General features: G+C 48.6%; 1 protein-coding gene across 1 annotated transcript in view; it reads right to left on the reverse strand.

The window, feature by feature from the left end:
- KIAA1549 (KIAA1549 ortholog) overlaps positions 1-21526 on the reverse strand; it is a 938976-nt gene that overhangs the window by 601508 nt on the left and 315942 nt on the right. Inside the window, exon 4 of the mRNA XM_078673003.1 lies at positions 1680-1857. Within this exon, the coding sequence (XP_078529129.1) occupies positions 1680-1857 (178 nt within the window). The remainder of the gene's footprint in view (positions 1-1679; positions 1858-21526) is intronic.

Below are 21526 nucleotides of genomic sequence, written 5' to 3' on the forward strand. Positions count from 1 at the left end.
CCCAAGCAGTAGTTACTTAGCGTTTCGGGCTCCCGGTCTTATAGCGCTGAGCCTGGTAGTCCGCACTGCGAATCCAGCACACCAGGCACGTGTAGAGCAGCAGTGACAAATTATATAGTATGCACCACACTTACTGTGCGACCAATGCAGGCACAAAGCAATTCTAACATCACATTGTACCGGCATCATTTCAGGCAGGATGACTGTCAGCTTGTAGCTTCAGGCGGCCCCACGCAGGCCCGAAGACGCATAGCCCTCAACTAGGCCTGTGGGTGCGCCTCGTCGTCAACAGGCAGCACTGGCAATCCCCAACTCGCCCAGCACCCACTGCGGCCCATCGCCACGATCCGGCAGCCGCAGTCCGGCACCACCGCTCTTGAGGGCACACACCAGCACCTCGCCCAAAGAATCAGGAGTTTCAGGGGGCGGCTTGGGGGGGGAACACAAACCCGGCGCATGTGGTCCTCCTCCGGCTCTCACCCACTAAGCGCTCCAGCAGACTCTGGCCATATCCGCTAGCCTCAGGATCGTTGTTAGACGTACCGGGGCTGCCAAAAAAACAAACTGCAGCACAAGATAATCAAGAGAATTGTTGCTCCGGCTGGCGTAGCTGAATAAAAACACTAGCGTGTGGTGCTAAGCCACGCCAGAGTGGAAGGTTTATAGTTCTCACTTTAGCTGGACTTGGTGTGCTGGTTGAGCTAGAAGCAGGATGGTGAGAGTTGTCAGTTGGGTCAATCTAGGGGTATGAGTGGTTTGAAGTGGACGGTTCTGGTCTTTGATGTGGCTCAGTGAAAACTGTACTATGTTGAGCAAGTTGATGAGAGAGAGGAAATCTTGGTTTCTCTGTACTTTATTTGCTGTGGAGGTTGAAGCCTCCAAGGAGGTTGTTTTGTTGTCTGAATGGATAAGATGGTTAGGAGCTCAGATATGTTATCTATAAAGTCCTCGTTATGTCCACAGAGTCTGCAGCAAAGGTGGAAGGTGGTCTTACTGGGATTTGAAGAGTAACAAAAAAGCACGTGAGGCGCCACATGGTTTAGAGTCTTATGTTCATCAAGAAAATAGGGTCAAGACTGGTGAATGATGGCAATGCCACCCATGTCTTGTGTGGGAGTGACAAAGGTTTCTGTGATGAAGAGTGATTTGAGGTTGTGGTGCCTGGATTACGGATCACAGCAGTGTATGCACAGATCAGCATGGAGCTGTGTGTCCTGCCAGTGTGTTTGTGCTGTCTAGGACTGAGTGGGAGTGCAGGGATAGGCAGTATTCAGTGCAGGCTAAGACACATGCTGGTGAGTGAACTGGGTTATAGTGCACTCACAAAGTGAGTCATAAATGCACGGATGTCAGGTCAGTGGTGAAAGAGGAAATGGAGTCCAACACTCACCGGATAGCATTAACCTCCACACTATCACAAACACACAGATTTTCTTAAAAGCTGAAAAGTGACAATCAACACTTTTCATAAAACTAGTTAATAAATAAAAAGTGCTGAGGTGTAAGATAGAATGGTATTACCAGTGGACATGTGAGAGAGAAGAACATGCTTCCTGGCTTTTTAATACCATTTTAAGGTAATGAATTACCTTTCTAGCTCATTCCTGGCCACAGAGTTCCACTTAGTAGTCAGAATATTCCATTATGTGAGAGAACTGATAGTGAAGAACATAGCTCACCTGTCTGAACTTGGTACCTGGCGTCTGGGGCAGTAAAAGATGGCTGCACGGACAAAACTGTAGGATTCTTCCCACGGTGGATACTGCTCACTCTGATGACATTTGTGACTGCGATCGCCGTGTAAACAAAGGGCCCAGATATCACAAGGAAAGTGAAAGCAGGATAAATTGTATACACCTGTAAAATAAAACAAACCATTGGTTATATGGTTCCCTTTCAAAGAAAACATTAGCATCAAGAGACAGGAATGAGATTCACACCTGCTGAACAACCTTGTATAAAAATATAAAATGTATGCTGGATGGTGGCTATGTCCAGAAGAGCATTTAAGAAAAAATGTCACTTGAGAACGAATCCATTTGAACACTAAAAGCAGTAACGCATATTAACAGACTATAGCATAAACAAGATTCCATGCATTTTTGTTGTGGAATGGGTGGTGTGGGGGTTATCTTCCACCATCCTTGAGAAATCTTCCTCCATCTAAAGGCTATATCAATGCTAGAAAAGTCCCCAGTGGACAAAACAGCCCACTGTTGCTTTGTGCCATCTAGGTGTTTTAGCCAACCTGACAGGCACATTTTCTGATATGGTTCAATAACAGGTAGACAGATCAACTTAAAATGTTTGCCATGCTTTTCGGCCTTCCTCAGACTATTGGCGGCCATTGGAATAGACATAAGAATATTTTCTTATACAGTATCTACCCCTTCCATCTTGCTATCAATACTCTAAATTGGGCTGGTAAGCCTGCAATTTTGTAGACAAGTCTCTTTTTTAATTAATAGCGTGGATAATTTGAAATTAGCGCAATAATTAGTACAAGATCACTAAACCCTTTCGTGCAAGCCCATGTGAAAAATAGGATAACTCTGTTGATTCAAGACTGACTCATATAGGTCTGTGCCAAAACAATAACCCACTGAGCTCAGATTCTCCTGTAAGGAGCAGTTCATGGTAACACCAGGAAGCAGAGGATTTGACAAGCTGACCAGCTCAGCCAGAGATGAGGATGGACAGTTTGAAACGGGCACCCTGTACAGCGTGTAGTGTTATGAGACTGCACCTTCTATGCTTTTTCCTGCTTTATGCCTACTACGCCATGGGACTTCATTCACGCAATGAAAAAATCAAGTTCTGACCCAACCATTATCTGCCCTTCCTCCCTGTCGATACTCTATCAATAATCACTTCATATGACAAGCCCAATTTTAATACTATTGCACCAAGGGAACTTGAACCTTCCGATGCTCTCTTAATTAACATGCAATCCTTCACCTAATACCAAAATGATATACTTGACTTCATTCGGACCAAGAACCCGACACATTTTTTCTAACAAACCTAACAGTGTGATTCTTCGAACTCTGACAGAGCCTTTGCAATTCCCCATGGCGATCTTATTCAATGGTTTGACCGTCAAGGCAAAAGAGGGGGTGATTTTGATATCCTCCGTTCCTCTGTGTTGCATCACCTTCACTGAGCCCTCCTTCACAGCCAGAGACGTACTGATCTTCTCCCTCAAGGAGGACTATCATTCCTCCTTCTTTAGAGCCTTAGTCTACAGCCGAAAGGCCACAAAAAAAGTTAACTTTCAGTAACCCTTTTTTGGGTAATAACTCTACCCACAGATTCCTCACCTTAAAATATTTCACAGGCGTCAAACTGGATCTGGAAAACCTTAACCTCTGCATGCCGGTAGGTGGTATCGATTGTCACAATCTTGGTGTCTGCGTCGTGACGTTGGGGTGCCCATCAATATAAGTGCCACCCCAGCATGCTGCCATCAGTTTCTTGCGTGATTATTTCTTTGCCAAAAACACAGAGCCACATAAAAACCTATATCTGACCAGTGTGCAGTGTCTAATCAAATTTAAATTGAAAAACCCAGTTTGCAGAGCATGGAGGATCGGTAATAACTCCGCAGTTGGATGAAGCCTCGACCAGAAAATGAGCTACAAAAGGTCAGTAACTTGTTCTTCCGATGGAGACTTCCACTCACAGATTCCTCACCTTAGAATAGATACAAAAGCAATACCTCCCTGGAGGTGGGTCTGCAAACTGTCTCAAACAAAAAAGTCCTGGCGGACCGAACAGGCAAAATTCCAGTCTCAAAAAACTTGACTGCCCAAGTAGTAATGCTTTGTGAACGTGTGGAGTGCTACCCAAGAAGCAGCTTGATAGATGTCCTGGACAGGTACCCACGTGCCAACGCAGTAGTCGCCCAGGGGGAATGGGCCCACAAGTCCTCAGGATGCTGTTTCTTGGGTAATGCTTTTCATATTTTGATGCAGAGTACAATTTATCGAGAGATGGTCAGCATATGCGCAGCCTTGCCCTTTCTCGCTCCATGATGGTCAGCATCTGCACAACTTTGACCTTTCTAGCTCCAGAGAACTCGATGAAGAGGTGATTGTCCATCTAATGTTCTTTGGTGTGATCAATGTAGAGTGAGAGAGCTCTCTTTAGGTCGAGCGGTTGGAGTCTCTCCTCTGCCTTGGATGGAGGAGGTTAAGCGAAAAAAGTAGGCAGAGTGTTCTGACCAACCTGGAAGGGGGTGACCAACTACAGCAGAAAGTAGGCACCCATCTGGGGGACCAGTTTGTAGGGGGGAAAAGCTAGTGTACGGAGGCTGAACAAACAGAGCCTGAAGCTCGCTAACCCTCCTAGCTCATGTAATGGCCACTAGAAAGACCGGTTTGAGAGTCAAGAATTAAAGAGGACAGCTTTGTAGTGGCTCGAAGGGGGAACACATAAGAAATGAGAAGACCAGATTGAGGTCCCATTGGAGAATCGCCAAAGGGGTAAGAGGAAACAAATGTTGCAAACCTTACAAAAAACGAGTCACAACTGGCGATTTGAACAGGGAGGGTTGGTCAGGCAATTGCAGGAAAGGCAAAATCGCCAACAAGTAAACCTTAATAGGTCCCAGGGCAAGGTCTTGCCGGTCTAAGGATAAAACAGCAAAGGGGATCCACATGGCGTGAGGAACACTAAGCCACAAAATGTTCCAACAGCAGGCGTATGCAGTTTTAGCAAATGGTTGCCTGGCTGCCACGATGACCTCCCAGATCTCTGGAGGACGATCGGAAGCTCTCAACTGTCATCGCTCAATCTCCATGGATAAAGGTGGAGCGTGTGCAGGTCCCTGCCCTGTTGCTGTGACAGGAGATCCTCCTGAAGGGGCAGCTTGATTGGAGTACCAATGCTGATGCTCTGGAGATCGGAATAGGATAATTTACTTACCTGTAATCCTAGTTCTCTTTCAGGGGTATACTCATCAAAGTCATAAGCACAGAATAGGCCCGCCCACATGCAGGGACCCCGGAACAATAGCCAATAATATGTATGTATGTATGTATATATATACATACATAAATACCCATATGTATAGATAATATGCATATACATATGCAGCCTGAAAACATATTACTAGGCTCTAAAACTGCCATAATTGCATGTAAATCTTTTACATTCGAAAAAATAAAGACATACAAGTCATAATATACATATGATATATATATATATATATATATATATATATATATATATATATATATATATATAAAGAAAACTGCCCTGAGTTTGCTTTGAAACACACAACCTTTATTTTCAAAGGTAAAAAGGCAAGATCATAGAGGCAGATTAGCCTAGGCTCCCATCATGCACGACAGGTGACAGTTAGGTCAGTTCTTTTGGACGGTGTCTAACAGTGTAATGGGTAACAGGTACATACATATATATATATATATATATATATATATATATATAGACATGGTATTCGTCCGGGGAGGAGGAGGGAGGGTTGCTTATGACTTGGAGGAGTATACCCCTGGAAGATAACTAGGATTACAGGGAAGTAACTTATCCTTCTCTTCCAAGGGATACTCATCAATAGTCATAAGCACTGAATAGAGTAGCAAGCCCATCCCTATACCCTGCGGACGAATACCAACATATCAAAACCATTTTACCAACATATATTAACCAAACAAATTTCTCAAGGATGCTTGACCGAACTGAGCATCCGCTTAAGTATCAGAATCAAGGCAGTAATGGCGTGCGAAAGTATGAACCGAACGCCATGTGGCTGCTTTACAAATTTCGTGAATTGGTACATTCCTAAGCATTGCTAACGTAGCAGCTTTGCCTCTTGTAGAATGTGCCCTCGGCTTGCCCAGGAGCTGCTTATGTGCCAGTTGATAAGATAACATGATATGACACTATTCATCTAGAAATGGACCTTTTAGAGGCAGGCAAACCAGTGTTTAACGGACCATAATTCACAAACAGTTGGTCAGACTTTCGTACACTTTTTGTTTTATCAAGATATAATTTTAACACTCTTTTCAGATCTAGAGAGTGCAGAGCTCTCTCAGCAGGAGTGACAGGGTTTGCAAAGAAAGTAGGAAGAGTAACTGACTGGGTGATGTGAAAATCCGAGACCACCTTAGGAAGGAACCTCGGGTGAGTATGTAACACCACTCTGTTCGCGTGAAAAACTAGATACGGCTATGTTGAGCAAAAGGCTTGTATCTCGCTTACCCTGTGGGCAGATGTGATTGCCACGAGAAAAGCAGTCTTCCACGAAAGATGCTGAAGGGAAGCTCTGTGAATGGGTTCGAACGGGGGACCCATTAGTTTAGAGAGGACTATATTCAGCTCCCAGGAAGGAGATGGAGCCCTAACGGGAGGATAGACCTTCTTGAGACCCTCCAGGAAATCTTTAACAACTGATATATGAAAGAACGAAGCCTGAGTGGAAGACTATCTATATTTATTTATTTTGAGTTTTATAGAGCGCGAACTTGACCCGTTAGGGTATCAGAGCGCTTTACATAGTCAAGGAGTTTGTACAATCGGAAGGGAATCATGGGTGTACAAGGGGATGCAAGGAACACAAGGTACAGTTAGCATTGCTATAGCATAGGACAAAAGAGTGAGGAAGGATGCAAGTATGGTTAACATTAAAGTTGCTGAAGGTAGGCCCCAGGTTTCATGGTGGGGCGAAAGGTCGACGGAAGGAGGCAATAGTCACTGTGGGGTTAAGGGACAGGGTTTAGATGAGGAAATTACTCATGAGGAACGATTTGGCCTCTTTTTGAAAAGGGATTCTTCTGATGGCGGGTGGGAGGGAGTTCCATACCCTCGGCGCAGCCCCAGTGAACGCCGGAGTACAAGTTTTTCTTTTTCGAAAGCGTGCAGGCTGGAGTAGGAGGTCTCTGGCGGACCGTGAGTTTCTGATTCCGCCCGATAACACACGTTTCTGTGTCAGATATGCAGGGGAGTTTGTGTATACGGCCTTGTGCGTGGTGCATGCCAGCTTAAGCTGTATTCTGGCCTCGAGAGGAAGCCAGTTCAGCATTTTCAAGTGTGGGCAAATGTGATCAAATTTCCTTGTGCCGGTGAGTAGTCTGGCGGCCGCATTGAGGCAGGCTTTTAATGGTGCTAGTGAGATCTTTGGTAGGCAAGATAGGGTGGAGCAGCCATATTCCAGTCTAGAAATGACTAGTGCTTGGACTGCCATTTTTAGGTCGGGAGCGGCCATGAAGGGTTTCAATTTCCATAGATAGCTCAGGTGGAATCTGGCGATTTGGCCATCGAGCTGATGTGATTTCGCATGTTCAAGTTGCAGTCCAACGTTATTACCAGCGATTTGGCTATGTTCACAATGGTCGGAGGACAGTTTAAGGCTGTAATGGCCTTAATCCAAGTTTGAGTTTCAGGGTTGGTTTTAGGAGGGGAGATGAGAAGAAATTCTGTTTTCTTTGCGTTGAGTTTGAGTTGATTGGAGGCAAGCCATTGGACAGTCTGCTTCAGGGCCTCATTCAGGGAGACAACCTCCTCGAGAGATGAGATTTTGATGTAGATCTGCGTGTCATCTGCGTACATATGATAGGAGATATTTGCGGTGCGGAGGACTTCGGCAAGTGGTTCTAGATTGAGGTTGAAGAGGGTGGGGGACAGCGTTGAGCCTTGAGGGACTACTACCGTGACCGAAGAGGGAGCGTATAGGATGCCGTTGACTAGGAATCTTTGAGATCGGTTTTGGAGGAAGGAGCTAAACCATTCAAGAACGGTACCATCTAGTCCCATCCTAAGTTTTAGACGTTCGAGAAGTTTCCCATGGTTGACTGTGTCGAAGGCAGAGGATAGGTCTAGGAGGATTAGGAGACAGGTTTTGCCTTGGTCAAGGGCTTGGAGGGCATCATCGACGATGTGGAGCATGGTGGTTTCAGAGCTGTGTCCTGGCCTGAATCCAGATTGGAAGTCATCGAGCAGGTGAAAGTTGTTGATGTGACGACTAAGCTGCTGCTGCACACATTTCTCCAGCACTTTGGCTAAGAGAGGGATGTTGGAGATAGGTCTGAAGTTGTCAGGTGAGGCTGGGTCCAGAGATGGCTTTTTCAAAATGGGGAGGACTTGGCCCACTTTCAGGGAGTCAGGAATTGATCCCTGCCGGAGGGAGGCATTAATTATCGAAGTCCAACTAGGGATAATGGATTGGGCGATGGTAGTTAGGCATTTGGAAGGGAGCGGGTCGCTAAGTGGTTGTTCGGCTTTAAGGTAGATAGGATTTTGGAGACCGAGTTCTCGTCGTAGAGTGTGAAGTTAGTCCACTGTGCTTAGTTCTTGGGTGCAGCCTGTTGGGGCAGCGATGGTGGAGGAGGCGGGTCAGGGGGGGGTTAGAGAGAGTGGGGCGGAACTAAGTTCGTTACCTAAGCTTTTAATTTTGTCCGCAAAAAACGAGGAGAATTCCTCAGATGAAATTAGGGACCTGGGGTTTTCTTTTGATGTTTTGGCCAATTTGTTGGATTGGTGTTTGACCAGTTCGAAGAGTTTGCTGGGCCTGTTCTGAGCATTCCCCAGTTCCGCTCTGAAGAAATCTTTTTTTGAGTTGAGGATGTTCTTGTTGTATGTATTTGTGGCCTGGCGGAGAAGTTTTAGGTGAGCGGCAGAAGGGTGCTGTCTCCATATTCTTTCGGTTTGTCTGAGGGATCTCATCTCAATGTTGAGGGATCCAGTGTACCAGGGGTTTCTATCTTTAATTTGGTTTCTTTTCCAGAATGTTTGACATGGTAGCAGAGTAGTGACCGTTGAGGTCACAGACCGTTGTGATATGTGGGGGAGGAGGGAGGTCAGATTTGCACCTAGCCTCGAGTTCCTTGTGGTCAAGGTTCTTAGTGTCTCTGGCCCATCGTTTATGAAGCACCGGCTGGGGAGCCCTTGTCTTGAGGGAGCCTGGAAGTAGGAAGGTAATGGCGTGGTGGTCGGACCAGTCACAGGGGTCTATTGAGATAAGCTTGACGGTTTTTTCCTTAGCAATGATCCAGTCATGAGTGGCTCCTTTCGAGTGGGTTGGGAGTAAACAAGATTGTGTCAGGGCTTGATCGGTCAGGAGGTCTTTAATGCCGTTGACATGAGGATCCTTGAGGTCAATCCAGTGTAAGTTGAAGTCGTCGAGGAAGAGGTTATTCGCACTGGGGGAACTCTTTGCTGTGAGGATTTCCAAGCGGAGGTCAGTGAAGGAGTCGTTCTTGCCTGGGGGGTGGTAAAAAATATGGAGGTTACAAATTAGGGTGGAATTATTGCAAATTGAGAGGGCAAGGTATTCACAGGAGTCAGAGCTATCCGCCAGGATTTCCGTGACAAGAAGGTTCGAGCGATAGATGCAGGCGATGCCCCTCCTTTCTTGTTCTGTTGTCTGTCCAGCCTCGCAATGTTGTAGTTGGGAGGGACTAAGAGGTCCAGGCATGGGGATGAGGAGGCCTTTAGCCATGATTCCGTTAGGATTAATAAGTCGAACTTACTGTTCATGATGAGAGCAGCAACATCAGCAACGTGCTTTACTGCTGATTTGCAGTTAATTAAGAGACCAGTCAGGGAGCCGTCGGGGGGGGGGGGGGGGTCGGGAGTCGGGGTAGACAGGAGTATAAGCGTTAGATTGCTTCTAGTCACACTTCTATTGCAGAGGGTGGCAGATCTGCAAAGCTTGACAGCGACCGTGCCGTGCCGAATATGCTGTTATCTCTGCCAGGTGAACCTTTATGGAGGAGTATTGCAAACCTGCTTTGGCCAAATACAGTAAGTATGGTTACAGTACCTGTTCCTGACCTCAAGTAGAGTCATGACCTTCAGCAGTACACCACAGTTAAAAACGCTTCTACTTAAACGCTTAGGACTTACTCGTAGAAGGTCTCCTAGCCTCCTTCAAGATCTGCATGCTGTCTTGAGAGAGGCTTAAATGTCCATATTGGATGAACTAAGGAGCCATGCTGCTAACCTTAGGGACGGCAGGTTGGGGTGGAACACCTTGCAGCCCGCCCTGGTCAGCAGATCCGGATAACATGGTAACCTACTGTGTGGTACTTTGGACAGGTGAAGAAGGTCCGGGTACCACCACTGGCGAGGCCACTCTGGAGCAACCAGGATCATCTCTGTCTTGGACTTATACAGTTTCCTGATCACCATGGGGATGAGGGGAATTGGTGGAAAAGCGTGGAATAATGTCTCTGACCAGTCTATCAACAGAGCATTCCCCTTGGAACCTGGTTGCAGGTACCTGGATGCGAAGATGCGGCATTTTGCATTTTCGGCGTCCGAAGAGATCGATGTCTGGTGTTCCCCAGTTGTGGAAGATGTCTTGCGCCACTTCTTGTTTTAACACCCAGTCGTGTGCTTCTGCGAAATGCCTGCTTAGGCAGTCCGCTTGGACGTTTAGGACGCCCGGTAAGTGAATCGCAGAGATTTTCATGTCTCGTACCAGAAGCCATTTCCAAATCGCCTGCGCTTCCAGCGACAGGGGTCTGGATCTGGTTCCTCCCTGCTTGTTCAGGTAGTACATTGTTGTTGTATTGTCCATCTGAACAAGCAGAGTAGTTGATGTGATGGAAGGAAAGAACGTTTTGAGAGCTAGATGTACCGCTCTGAGTTGCTCTTTCTCTGACCACATTCCTTGGATTTGTAGTGGTCCCATATGAGCGCCCCATCCCTGAAGGGACGCATCCGTGTCCAGAGTCTGCTGGGGCAGTTCCTCTTGAAAGGGGACTCCTGCGATGAGATGGACCCGTCGCATCCACCATTGGATGGAGAGTCAGACAGACAGAGGTATGGATAACTTGTTCTCCCAACGATTGGAGATTTGGGACCACTGATCCTCCAGAGTCTGCTGCAGAGGTCTCATGTGAAGTCTGGTGTTTGGAACTAGAAAAATGCACAAGGTCATGGAACCTAGCAGAGATGAGATCTGCCTGGCCGTGGGCTGAGGTATCTTCAGGAGAGTTTGACACTTGTGGAGAATGGATGATAGTCTCTCCTCCGAAGGATACGCTCTTGCGTTGACCGTGTCCAGAGTTGCACCTGGGTAGTGTCTCCTCTGTGTTGGATGGGGGATGGACTTTTTGAAGTTTACGTGCAGACTGAGCCGATGTAGTTGTTGAATGCAGTACGCGAGGTGCTGCTGCAGAAGGGTTGACCTGGTCAGACCCGGTCGCTCCCTTCTCCCGCCGCGTGGCCCGCCCCGAGTGTGCCCGGCCTCCTACTGCTGCCCTGAGCTCTGCCCCTGCCTCTGGACCCTGCCTGCCCTCGGCACCTGTATTGCCACCCTTTTGCCGATTTGTGACTCGTTCCGCCGTCCTCGTCAAGTCCTGGTATTGTACTGTTGTGAAGTTTGTGAAGTTTTCTTTTGGATTGTACTTGTATTTCGCTAATTTGTGCCCCGCTAATTTGTGTCCGCTTGTACCCGGCCCCACCCCGCTCCCTGCCGCTGCTCCCCCGCTGCCCCACCCACGCTCCCTCCAGCATCACCGCACCGCTGCCCCCCCTCCCGCCACCCCGCTCCCGCCTCCCAGCTGCTCCTCCCTCCCACTAGGGTAGATAAGGTGCGACTCACGGGCAAGGAGCTGTGACCTGATCTGACCTGGTCAGACCCGGTCGCTCCCTCCTCCCGCCGCGTGGCCCGCCTCCTCCTGCTGCCCTGAGCTCTGCCCCTGCCTCTGGACCCTGCCTGCCCTCGGCACCTGTATCGCCTCCTTTTTGCCGCTTTTGTGACTCCTTCCGCCGTCCTCGTCAAGTCCTGGTATTGTACTGTTGTGAAGTTTGTGAAGTTTTCTTTTGGATTGTACTTGTATTTCGCTAATTTGTGCCCCGCTAATTTGTGTCCACTTGTACCCGGCCCCACCCCACACCGTGCCGCTGCTCCCCCGCGGCCCCACCCACGCTCCCTCCAGCATCACCGCACCGCTGCCCCCCCTCCCGCCACCGCCTCCCAGCTGCTCCTCCCTCGCCCCTCCCCTCTCTCCATTTATGGCAGAGTGCACGCGTACGCGCAGCATTAATGCGCAGGGGGCGCGCCGTTTGTGTGCCAAAGGCAAGCCCGTCTGCGCCCGTCCGCGCCTGGACCGCGCCCAGCGCCAGAACCCCTGGCCCCCGCAGATGCCAGCCCACCCGTCGGACCTACGACGCAGCCACCCTCAACGCACTCAACACCGGCCGGATCCCCGCTGCCACCGTGCCACCCCAGGACGCACCCACGGACCCTTCACCTGCCAATCCTGCAAGTTTGCCTGCATCCGGACCTGCACCGCACCAGCCAAGCCGAGCACCAGCAACAATCACCTGCTCAACACCCGCTCCGTCCACAGACACGCCGTGGAACTCTGGAACCTCCTCGATACCACATCTCCAGACGTCGACTTCCTCACGGAAACATGGATGAACGCCTCCTCAGCGCCCGCCATCGCCATCGCCATCCCGGACGGATACAAGATCACCCGGAGGGACCGCGTCAACCAAACAGGAGGAGGCATCGCCATCGTCCACAAGAACACCATCCGCATCACGACCAACTCCGACGACACCCTCACAGCCGCCGAACACCTGCACTTCCAGATACACACCGACCCCAAGACCACCCTCAGAGGCACCCTCATCTACAGACTCCCGGGACCTCGCACACAATTCAGCGAAGACATCGCCGACTTCATCAGCCCGCACGCCCTCCCCTCCGCCGACTACATCCTCCTCGGGGACCTCAACTTCCACCTGGAGAACAACAACGACCGCAACACCACCACCCTGCTGGACAACCTCGGACTCAAGCAACTGGTGACAACCCCCACCCACTACGCCGGCCACACGCTTGACCCCGTCTTCTCCTCCAGCAAGGACATCTCCTTCAGCACGCCACCGGACTCCACTGGACAGACCACAGCTGCGTCCACTTCAGCTTTAGAAGGATCACGCTCCACCACCACCCGCAACAGGTCCCCCGCAGAAGCTGGAACAAGATCACAGCCGAGCAGCTCGCCACATCCCTGAGCCAGAACCCTCCCGCCAGCTCAGCGAACCCCAACCAAGCTGCCAACAACCTCACAAGGTGGATCACCAACTGCGCAGACGACCTCGCCCCACTGAAGACCCCCCCCCCGTCAGACCCGGCAACAAGAAAGCATCCTGGTTCACCGACGAACTCAAGAGCTCTAAGAAGAACTGCCAAACCCTCGAGAAAGCCTGGCACAGAGACCCGACTACAGACAACATGACCACCCTCTAGCACGCCACCCGAAAACACCACCAGCTGATCCACACCACCAAGAAAACCGCATTCAAGGAACGACAAGACAACGCCCACAACAGCAAGGAACTCTTCAACATCGTCAAAGAGCTCTCGAACCCTAGCGCCGGAAACAACATCACCCCCTCACAAGACCTCTGCAACTCGCTCGCCTCATTCTTCCACAGCAAGATCGCAGATATACACAACAGTTTCAGCACACAGCCGACGCTCCCTACGACCGTACCAACGCCCCCCTCCAACACCCTCTGCGCCTGGACCCCGGTCAACACCGAAGACACCATCCGCACGATGAACTCCATCCACTCCGGATCACCAACCGACCCCTGCCCTCACCACGTCTTCAACAAGGCCGACTCTGTCATCGCACCCCATCTCCGGGACATCATCAACGCCTCCTTCGACACCGCCACCTTCCCAGAGAGCTGGAAGCACGCCAAACTCAGCGCCCAACTGAAGAAACCATCAGCGGACCCCACCGACCTCAAAAACTACCGCCCCATCTCGCTCCTTCCTTTTCCTGCCAAGGTCATCGAGAAGACCGTCAACAGACAGCTGGCCGCCTTCCTCGAGTCGAATGGATCCCTCGACCACTCGCAGTCCGGCTTCCGAGCCAACCACAGCACCGAGACCGCCCTCATCGCAGCCACCGACAACATCCGAGCCCTGCTCGACAACGGGGAAACAGCGGCCCTCATCCTCCTGGACCTCTCCGCAGCGTTCGACACGGTCTGCCACCGCACCCTAGTGCAGCGCCTCAGCAACATCGGAATCCAGGAGAAGGCACTGGAGTGGATCACCTCCTTCCTCGCCGGAAGAACACAGAGTCCGCCTCCCCCCGTTCAGATCCGAGGCCACCGAAGTCATCTGCGGCGTACCACAAGGATCATCGCTCAGCCCCACGCTTTTCAACATCTACATGAGTCCCCTCGCGGCCATCGCACGCCAACACAACCTCAACATCATCTCCTACGCCGACGACACCCAGCTGATCCTCTCCCTCACCAACGACCCCACAACCGCCAGAACCAACCTACACAAAGGGATGAAAGACGTAGCAGAGTGGATGATGAACAGCCACCTGAAACTGAACTCAGATAAGACGAAGTCCTCATCCTGGGATCATCACCCTCCGCCTGGGACGACTCCTGGTGGCCCCCTGCCCTGGGCAGTGCACCCAAACCAACGGACCACGCACGTAACCTGGGCTTCATCCTGGACTCCTCCCTCTCGATGACCAGACAAGTCAACGCCATCTCCTCGTCATGCTTCAACATCCTACGCATGCTACGTAAGATCTTCCGGTGGATCCCCACCGAAATCAGGAAGACGGTCACCCAGGCCCTCGTCACCAGTCGACTGGACTACGGTAACTCCCTCTACGCCGGAACCACAGCCAAACTTCAGAAAATGCTCAAGCGCATTCAGAACGCCTCAGCACGACTCATCCTCGACATCCCCCGACACAGCCACATCTCTGGACACCTGAGAGACCTGCACTGGCTCCCCGTCAGCAAGAGAATCACGTTGCGACTCCTCACCCACGCACACAAAGCTCTCCACAACCAAGGCCCCCGATAACTCAACGACCGCCTGACCTTCTACACTCCCACCCGCCAACTACGATCGACCAGCCACGCCCTCGCCGCCGTCCCACGCATCCGAAGAGCTACGACGGGAGGAAGGTCCTTCTCCTACCTGGCTGCCAAGACGTGGAACTCCCTCCCCATCCACCTCCGCCTGACCCAGGACCACCTCTCTTTCAGGAAGCAACTCAAGACCTGGCTATTCGAGCAGTAGAGGACCCCCCCCAAGCGCCTTGAGACCCTCCGGGTGAGTAGCGCGCTATATAAATGCTTTGATTGGTTGATTGAAGACGCACTCTTGAGAAGCCAGTCGTCTAAGTAAGGTAAGGGTAGACGCAAATTTGCTTTTTCCTCAAGAAAGCAGCTACTAATGCCATCCACTTTGAGAATGTGCGAGAAGCTGACTTCAGCCCGAAGGGCAGGACAGTGAACTGGAAGTGGTCTGATTGGATGCGAAACCTTAGAAGCTTCCGTTGCTTTTGAGAGATTGGTATGTGGAAATAGGCATCTTGAAGATCTATGGAACACATCCAGTCCCCTTGATGTAGATGCAGGATTATTTGATGCAATGCCAGCATTCTGAACATCTCCCTCAGAATGAACTTGTTGAGACGACTGAGATCTAGTATAGGCCTGAACTCCTTGTTTAGACCTTTCTTTGGGACCAAAAAATATCGAGAGTAGATCCCCTGCCGACGTTGATGCCATGGGACCTCCACAATGGCTTTCTTTAGAAGTAGAGCGGACACCTCTTCCCTCAGAAGATTTATGCGATGGATGACAGTCTTTTGAGGAGGAATAGAAGGTGGAGGGGACTTTAACTTGATGGTATACCGATTCTTTACAATATTTAGCACCCACTTGTCTAGTCTAATTTGTGTCCACTCTTCCAGGTAGAAACGGACACTCCTCCCCCCCCTTTACCGGAGTAGGTAACGGAGATAGGGGAAGCAAGCACTCACTGCTTTTGTTGTTGCTTAGCAGCCGGTGTGGACTGTCTGGAATTCACACCTCTTCCTCTACCAGGATGACGCTGGGAGAATTGTGACCTTCCTTGATTTTGCTGGGAGGATCACTGAGGGGTTTGAACCCTCTGTTGGTATTGTCGCTGATCGTAAAGGCGGTAACATTGCCTGAAGTCCTTCCTCTTCTCGAGCCCAACCTCCTTCACCGTATCCAGCTCGGTCTTCATCCTGGACATTTCATCATCAGCATGAGAGCTGAAGAGTGATGTGCCATTGAAAGGGAGATTGAGAATGCGGTGTTGTGCCTCTGACTTCAGCCCCGTCAATCTCAGCCAGGCAGAGCGTCGGGCACAAATCCCATGAGCATAACCATGGGCAGCGAGATCTGAGAAATCAGCCGCTGCAATGATAACTTGATTGGCTACTAAGCCACCTTCATGTAGGATTTCCAGGAAATCTTGCTTGTCTTCTTTTGGGAGCTTCTCCGTGAAACCTGAAAGAGAGTCCCTCAAAGAACGGTCATATCAACCTAGCAAGGCCAAAGCGCTCGCTACCATCATGTAAGAGGCTGAGGTCGTGCATATTCTCTTGCTGACAGAATCCATGGCCTTACTGTCTCTATCTGGGGGTACTGCCGATGATGCTTCCCCGGTTTTATTTTTCCGTGCCGCTGAAACAATAACAGAGTCCGGTGGAGGGTCAGCCCTCAGAAAAAAGGGGTCTTTCTCAGAAGCCTTATATTTCTTGATGATCCGAGATGGTGCAGCCCCCACCGATGCTGGAGTGAGAAATCTTTGCAGAGCAGGCTCCAGCAATCCAGGCATTAGAGGAAGCAAAGGTCTAGAGGAAGACATTTGGTGCAGAGTTTCAAAGATGACTGATGTTTTGGTGGTGGAGACAGGCATTTCAACTTCATTGAAGGTCAGAATATCATCAATGGGCGATATTCTACTCGGAGGAGAGGAAGAAAGAGTAGAATAGTAAGCTTTGGAGTCAGACGACCATGAAGAAGATCTATGGCTCCGTCTTCTAGGACATCGGTGTCGAGATCTGGATGCCCGACTCCTAAGAGCGTGATGATCGCCTTCTGACCGATGGAGACCTTCTTGGAGTGGCACGCTCGTGTCTTTCAGAAGAATGTACAGACTGAATTAAAGGCGATCTGGATCTTGTAGGGGAACGTGGTAGATTAATCCTGCGGATCTTCCACTCTCTAATGTCCCCTAGCCATCTCAGCGAGATATTAGTTGGCAGGGCTGGAGACGGTACTGGTGAGGGTTCAGGAGTGACTTGCACTATCTGAAGTCCTGGGGAGGAGGAAGCACTCCTTGATGTCACTACATGGGCGTCCCACGTTGAACGGTGCCTTGATGTTGTCCTAGGTCTCTTTGCTGCAGAGATCCATGATCTGAGTGGGATCTCCTGGACATCGACCACCTCAACGTCGACCTAGATTGCGACCTTCTTCTAGACAGAGAGGGCGTTTTTCGAGATCTCGACGTCGATCTCCTCAACGGCGACCTCCTCGACGTCTACCTCCTCGGCGACGGATGTGTCAACGTCATGCGTAACAACATCAAATGCCTGGGTCTCTTCGGCATCGAAGCCCTTGGTGTTCGGCTCGACGTCTATGCAATTGGACCTCTCGACATCGATGGCAATCTCGACGTCGGTCCGGCTCCTCTCGGTGACGGGCTTCGACGTTGATGTGTCAACGTCGAGCCCCAGCCTCTTGATGTTTTAGGCGAGCCAGACTTGGACCGCCTACGCGTTGATGTCGACTTCATCCTATGTGTCTTCTCACCTAGTCGCGAAGGATGTCTCGATGGCGAAGCATGTCTTGACAGCGAAGGACGTCTCAACGTCGATTTTGACGCCGACTCGGAGCACAAAGGTATCTTGGATGTCGATCTGCCCCTCGAAGGCGTAGCAGACCGATGTCTCCTTTTCTCACCTTTTTCTTTGCGCTCTAACCTTGTTTGAGAGGAGGGCTTCCTTGAGTGATGTTCTTCTCGCCCCCTTACTGTTTCTTTTCCTCTCTCCTGCATGGAGTGCAGCTTAATCTTCTCCCTCTCTCTAAGGGTTCTTTTTGAAAGCTTGCTGCAGTGGTAACACTGGTCTGGCTTGTGAGATGAAGGTAAACAAGCAATACAGACCGAATGAGGGTCTGACTTAGCCAACTTTTTTCCACAGGCCAGGCACTTATTAAATAAGGCTGGCATTTTGACAGGAAAAAATTGCCAAAAGTCTGAAAAAATTGTAGTATTAGTAAGCTGAGTACCAGAGACATCGAGTGAAACCAAAAAAGTTCACTTTAAACCAAAAAAAGTGATAAAAAAAATCACTAACTTGCTAACTCAATGCTACAGGATCCTCACAGAAGGAGCCGGAAAAAAGAACGGACCTGTCACCTGTGGTGCATGAATGGAGCCTGGGGGCTTCCTGGAGCTCTTAAAAGCACGGTGCGAATTTTCCAATTGTTTTCAATGCAGCCTTTCTAGGCTAATCTGCCTCTATGATCTTGTCTTTTTACCTTTGAAAATAAAGGTTGTGTGTTTCAAAGCAAACTCAGGGCAGTTTTCTTTATATATATATATATCATATGTACATTATGACTTGTATGGCTTTATTTTTTCGAATGTAAAAGATTTACATGTAATTATGAAAGCTTTGGAGCCTAGTAATATGTTTTCAGGCTGCATATGTATATGCATATTATCTATATATATGGGTATTTATGTGTGTATGTATATATATATATATATATATATATATATATATATATATATATATATATATATATATGTAGATATATGCATATTATTGGCTATTGCTCCGGGGTTCCCGCCCGTGGGCGGGACTATTCTGTGCTTATGACTATTGATAAGTAGCCCCTGGAAGAGAACCATGCTTTCTCTGTCCAGCTGGGAGTCGCTAGGATGAACTGGGCTTGGTTGCTCCTGATCTTCTGGACTGGTATCGGCCCAAAGGAGTCCAGAGTTCCAAGCGAACTCCAATGTGCAGAAGGGGTGACATTGCGCTGTCTCAGCAGTGGCAAACAGATTTAGCCAAGGTTCTCCCCATTCTGCGTGATCCGTAAGGCATTGCCGGCTGAGTTCATCCATTGTGGCGCAGAATGATTCCGGTGCTCCAGCAAAGTCCAGAGGTGCAGAGCCTCCTGGTCCAGAGTCCACGACTCCACCCCGCCTTGTTTGTAGCAACACCACATGGAGGTGATGTTATCTGAGAACATCTGGACTAGCCTTCCCTTGAGGGATGGAAGAAAGGCTCTCAATGCCGAACGGTTCGTACTCCGCTCAGGAAGACAGATATGAAGCGGAGTTTACAGCAGAGACCAAAGTCCTCCGATCTTCACCTCTCCCAGGTGGCCGCCCCAAAGCAGAAGTAATACATCAGTCATTGTTGTCAACTGTGGGTGGGGATGAGAGAGGGATCTGCCACTAACACAATCGTGGTACATCAGCCACCACTGCAGATCTTTTGCAGTCTCCTTCAAAATCTGGAACAGATTGGAGAGGCTCCCCTGGTGCTACGCCCACTTGGACTGCAGAACTTCCCACTGCGGAGACTGTATATGCCATCTGGAGGGCTTTACCTGCAGGACGCCGGAGGCAATTGGACCCAGCAGTTTTAGATTGAGTCTCACCAAAATTCAGGATTGGGGTTGAAATATCATGATCATTGCCCAAATATCCTACATTCTCTGCTCCAGAGGACAGGACTGAACTGCACTGGGTGTTTAGTTTTCAGAAATCTACATCTTTCTGGGTTCACCCATGGGTTTCACAGCGGTTTCCACCACAAACTCCAAGGTAGAAATGACATGACAAAGATATGGTAAAAGGTGGCTAACAGTAAGAAAAAAGCAAAAACTGAGTTAAGAAAATATATATTTTCTCACAACTCGTCTTGTTCCTGACAGCTGTGAAGATGTTAAAAATAGCACGGTAAACATTTTGTCATTTTAAGAAATAAATATGCTTTCTTAAACACCAATTTTATTGCCCAATGTTTCAAAAATAAAAGTGTTGCTATATTTTTGCTTTTTTCTCAGTTCTTTCCAGAGCAATTCACAAACATTGGGTACACTAGAATCCCCAAAAAGTGGGGAACATATGACACAAATTTGGCCTGGTTACTTTCAGTGAAAAAAAAGATTCTGAAGGCATAAGCACAACGTGTCCCAAACATCAAAAATACAGCTCTGCACTGGAGCAGGAAAAGCCTCAGTAGTTCACGGTTAACATGGCAGTAACACATTTGTAGAACTACTTGGTGCTTATCAGAAGGGGTGATAGTTATATAAATCATAAAATGTCGTTTTGCACTGGAGAGGTTTTATATGTAGGCAACAGAAATCAAGATCAAGACCCGGGATGAGCAAAAAACCTCTTCAGAATTACCAACACAAAATACTATGGCATAAGCTTGGGGACAAGCTACGGCATAAGCTGGGCGTCACAAACAGTTAATGCTGCTATTTGCACACCTCGCTCTAGAAAATAGGTGGAAACAATAAAAGTCTATTCAAGAGTTCTCTAGCACCGTGCTAAAAGTCAACTTGAAAGGAAAAGATATTCCTCGGAGAGCTCAGGGTGAAACCTATTCCTGTTCCATTTTAGGAACATAAATGAGAGGAGTAGAAAGAACTATACTGCTTTTAAAGCTTTAACCATAGAAAAATACTCAAGACAGTAAAAAACGTTCACAGGTACACGAGATGTTATTGTATTTGTAGAAATGTACTTGCCATTGAAATCTATCACACTAAAACACAAATTCAAACCATAGGAAAACCCAAAAAATTAGGTCTTCAATCGCACAGTTCAGAAATAAAACAAAGGTACCTTGCCCGTATCGGTTGTCACTGTATATGTGATGCTTTTACATTTCTTAGTGACTGTGTCCACGATCCCCTGAAATCAGATGATACACCAATTCTAGTCCTCCTTTTTACAGACCATATCATGCTAATTTTGAGAACCCCAGTGCGTCTGCAAATGTAAAGATTTTTGCACTCTATGGGGTCTAGAAGTCAATATTAATAAAACAAAGTATATGGCCACAATTCCTTTCAAAGTATTAAATCTGAGGATTAAAGGGGGGGGGAGGAGGGTACTGTCCTTGAACAAGTTGATAATTTTTAATGTTTCGACATTAGAATCGATAAACTACTAACATGAACTGTTCATATTGAGAAGAGCAGGGCAAAAGTGCTTCAAAGAGCTTCCGCAGTTTGAAACAGTATAGATCATCAACATCTAGATCCGTTACTCCAGCACTAGAGGCCTTTAAAGCAAAGGCACAATCTTTAGCTTTTCATTGAGCAGACATTCGAGACACAGTTAATATAGATGTGCTTACTATTAAGGAATATCATTTTCTTCGATCACTTTTTAACCACCCCAGAATACCTCTGTAATCCCAATCCACTTTGACACTTGCCTCAAGAGAACAGACAAACTAGTAGCCCTTCGACCGCGGCTGTATTGGTTTAGGGTGTAATCAACAGTGGAGTTGGAGTTCTACAGGAATAGATTAATAGGGAAATTAGAACTGGTTACGACGCATTCAATCATGGCTTTGTGTTGGAAAATATGTGGACAGACCCAAACTCCATTAGGCAGCAAAAGGGACCCTAAAATCGACTTTGTGCTTTATGTTGTAGCTAAGTGGCACTCAAATGCACTAAATGGCAG

This window comes from Lissotriton helveticus, chromosome 1_1 (genome assembly GCF_964261635.1).
Source record: "Lissotriton helveticus chromosome 1_1, aLisHel1.1, whole genome shotgun sequence".
Taxonomy (NCBI): Eukaryota; Metazoa; Chordata; class Amphibia; order Caudata; family Salamandridae; genus Lissotriton; species Lissotriton helveticus.